Source organism: Dryas octopetala, chromosome 4 (assembly GCF_963921425.1).
Source record: "Dryas octopetala chromosome 4, drDryOcto1.1, whole genome shotgun sequence".
NCBI classification, from domain to species: Eukaryota; Viridiplantae; Streptophyta; class Magnoliopsida; order Rosales; family Rosaceae; genus Dryas; species Dryas octopetala.
Window position 1 is genome coordinate 7,699,588 of NC_141369.1, and position 2,695 is coordinate 7,702,282.

General features: G+C 35.0%; 1 protein-coding gene across 1 annotated transcript; it reads right to left on the reverse strand.

Annotated features, from left to right (window-relative positions):
• Positions 1-1,694: 1,694 nt before the first annotated feature.
• Positions 1,695-2,280, reverse strand: IAA30 (indole-3-acetic acid inducible 30). The gene is made up of 3 exons (XM_086242553.1): positions 2,166-2,280; positions 1,847-1,970; positions 1,695-1,749 (listed from the first exon to the last, which is right to left on the reverse strand). Exons 1-3 carry the CDS (start codon positions 2,266-2,268, stop codon positions 1,695-1,697), a joined length of 282 nt encoding a protein of 93 aa, XP_086098679.1. The 5' UTR covers positions 2,269-2,280.
• Positions 2,281-2,695: the final 415 nt, after the last annotated feature.

Genomic DNA, 2,695 nt, shown 5'->3' on the forward strand with positions numbered 1-2,695 from the left:
CTATTTAAATTTTTCCCATATTGGACTTAGATCATACATGTACTGGGCTTTAGTCCTCGCACGTTGGGCAAGGATGTATCTTTCGCCTCTAAGGGTTAGCCCAATTGTCTCTGTAGGCTTATCATATCAAATGGACCAACTTAAAGGTTAGCCCAAAGTATCAGATCGCTCTTACAATGTTGGTCTAATTTTTCCTAAATTACAAAAAATAAAAAATAGAAAAAACCTCTCTATCGCCCAGTTTTATGTTAGAGCGTCATTTTTTTTTTAAGATGTTTGAGCTTCAATTTGAAATATATATATATGATTATAAAACTATATAGTTTTAAACATAAATACAAAATTACTTATATAAAAAATATTAGGAGAAGGATTTGGATTTTGGACTGGTCTAAACATACAGTTGCGCAAAGACTATTTGCAATTAATTAATTGCTTTACACGGTCCTTTTTTGACCCTACTGTACCAAAACAAACTCCTTGACAGAAAGGCTTTTGAAACCTCTTTCTTTCATTTCTTTTTTTTTTTTTTTTTTTTTTGTATTCAGCAGTTGGGGGAATTGAAATTGGGTGTAAGGGAACAATATATTATTAATATATATAAAATTATGATATAAAAATGTGGTAAGTGTAATATACATATTATATGTAAAATAAATTATATATCAATCACAATGACTCTTTAGGGCTCGTTTGGCACTGCTTTTAAAATTGTTAAAAGCGCTTTAAAATTAATAAAAGCACTTTTGATAGCGTTTGGCAAAAATAATTAGAAGTGCTTTTGAGTTATAAAAGCACTTCTAAGGGGTTTTTTGAGAAGCACCTGACAGGTGCTTTCTCAAGAAGCACTTTCAAGTGCTTTTGCATAAATAATTTAGAAGTTTTATAAAAATTTATATGTGCTTCTTAACATAAGCGCTTCTGATAAAAGCGCTACTAAATAAAAGTGCTTCTAAGAAGCAGTGCCAAACGGGCCCTTAATCACTATAAAAAAGAACTCATAGTGACGATTGATCAAAGGTACGCAGTACTTTACAATTCTAGCTATTATAGCTCAAGCCCTATTCATTTTTCAAAGCTAATTAATTGGACTATTGGAGAGTCATTGGTCAGCACAACACCGAAAGTAGTCCCTCTCAACGTGTATTCATGTTTATTTTGCGAGATTACCTCGTACGATGATTAACAAAAGTGGAGATTCTATGCTTTAAAAAATCTATTTTCATGCCTTGGCCAAACAAAAAAAAAAAAAAAAATCTATTTTCATGATTGGGATGGCAGGTTATGAGAGGGCCACAGAATTGGGTGAGCTCAGACGGCATCTTATAGTGCTTGATGAAGGCCTTGGTAATTGGTGACTGGTGAGGGGTTCGAAAACATGAAGGCTTGATTGGGAAAGGAGGTGTCTGAAAAGCAACTTCATTAGCCAATTCAAGAAGGTACCAGAGTATAAAATGAAAGAATCGCACTGAGTTAAAGCAAAACCCTTTGCAAAATTAAAGCAAATGGAATTACCCATCATATATGCACTGAGTCTCTCACCAATTTCCCTCCACATTCATTAGTGTATAAATCTGTGATAATTAAGATTAATTAAACAAGGCAAAACATAATTATCAATTTATATAGACGAAATATTTGTCTCTATGTACATTGGAAATTAAGACAAAGAGGCCATTCATTGCCTGCGACTACTAGCATGGAAAAGCCCTTGTGATCTTCAGTCTTTTTACTGCGGACAAGAACATCCTGCGGGCATTAAACACAAGAATTAATTGGGAATTTGTGAATAAATTAAGCAAATTAATGAACTAATTAATTAATTAAATTGATGACCAGTACTTACTCCCAAGGAACATCCCCCACCATCATCAAATCCCCTTCCTCATCTTCATATGTCAACACATGAAAATCTTGATGATGATGTTGATGATGATCACCAGAATGCACTCTATCCACCTCATCTCCCCCTGTCATTAGTTTCAAAATATCAGACAATCACAATATATAAGGGAGAAACTTGTTGATAAGAACAAAAAGGATTGTACGTACGTGGATTCTATCCTCAATGCTATTCAATAATCTAAATCGTTTATTTGTTAGTAAATAAATATGACCAAATAAATAGACGAACACCAGTAATAGTTGGTAGGTTAGAGACGTACAGAGAATGTTAGTGTTGAACATATGTTCAAGTGAACTTATCAAGTCATGAAAACCATGATGGGCTAATAGATCCAGCTTCCTCCCAATAGGATGCCCTTCCATGTAAATCTTAACATACAAGAAAGTACCAATAGTACTAGTAGTAGTGCCTTCCTCAACCTCAATATCATTGATTCCATTGCCATTCTCATAGTCATAGCCATTGCATTCTTCTCCAGCTTCTTGATCAGCCTCACAATTAGCTGCAGCTGGTAATATGCTAAGCCCAAGCCTAAGATCTGTGCTGTGTGAGAAACAAGACGATGACGATGGCATTGCCGAAATGGGGTCAGTAGATGATGAACAACAAGTACTACTCACAGTAGTAGTAGTAGTAGTAGAAGCTCCTCTGCCTCTGTGCCTCTGCCTCTGCCTTTGCCTCTGCCCATTGTTCATCATTTGGAATTTGGACACTTAATTTGTTAAATGACACAACAAGTTACAAATGAACTGAAGCTGCCACCTTGTGTTTAAATAAGTAGGGGTTGAG

What these genes read in the sequence shown, in the direction of transcription:
- IAA30 (XM_086242553.1), bottom strand. Translation starts at nt 2,268, where the DNA reads ATGGAAGGGCATCCTATTGGGAGGAAGCTGGATCTATTAGCCCATCAT. An exon ending in GTTCAACACTAACATTCTCT is followed by an intron (nt 1,971 to 2,165) that starts GTACGTCTCTAA and finishes AACTAATGACAG; the next exon opens with GGGGAGATGAGGTGGATAGA. An exon ending in GTGGGGGATGTTCCTTGGGA is followed by an intron (nt 1,750 to 1,846) that starts GTAAGTACTGGT and finishes TAATGCCCGCAG; the next exon opens with GATGTTCTTGTCCGCAGTAA.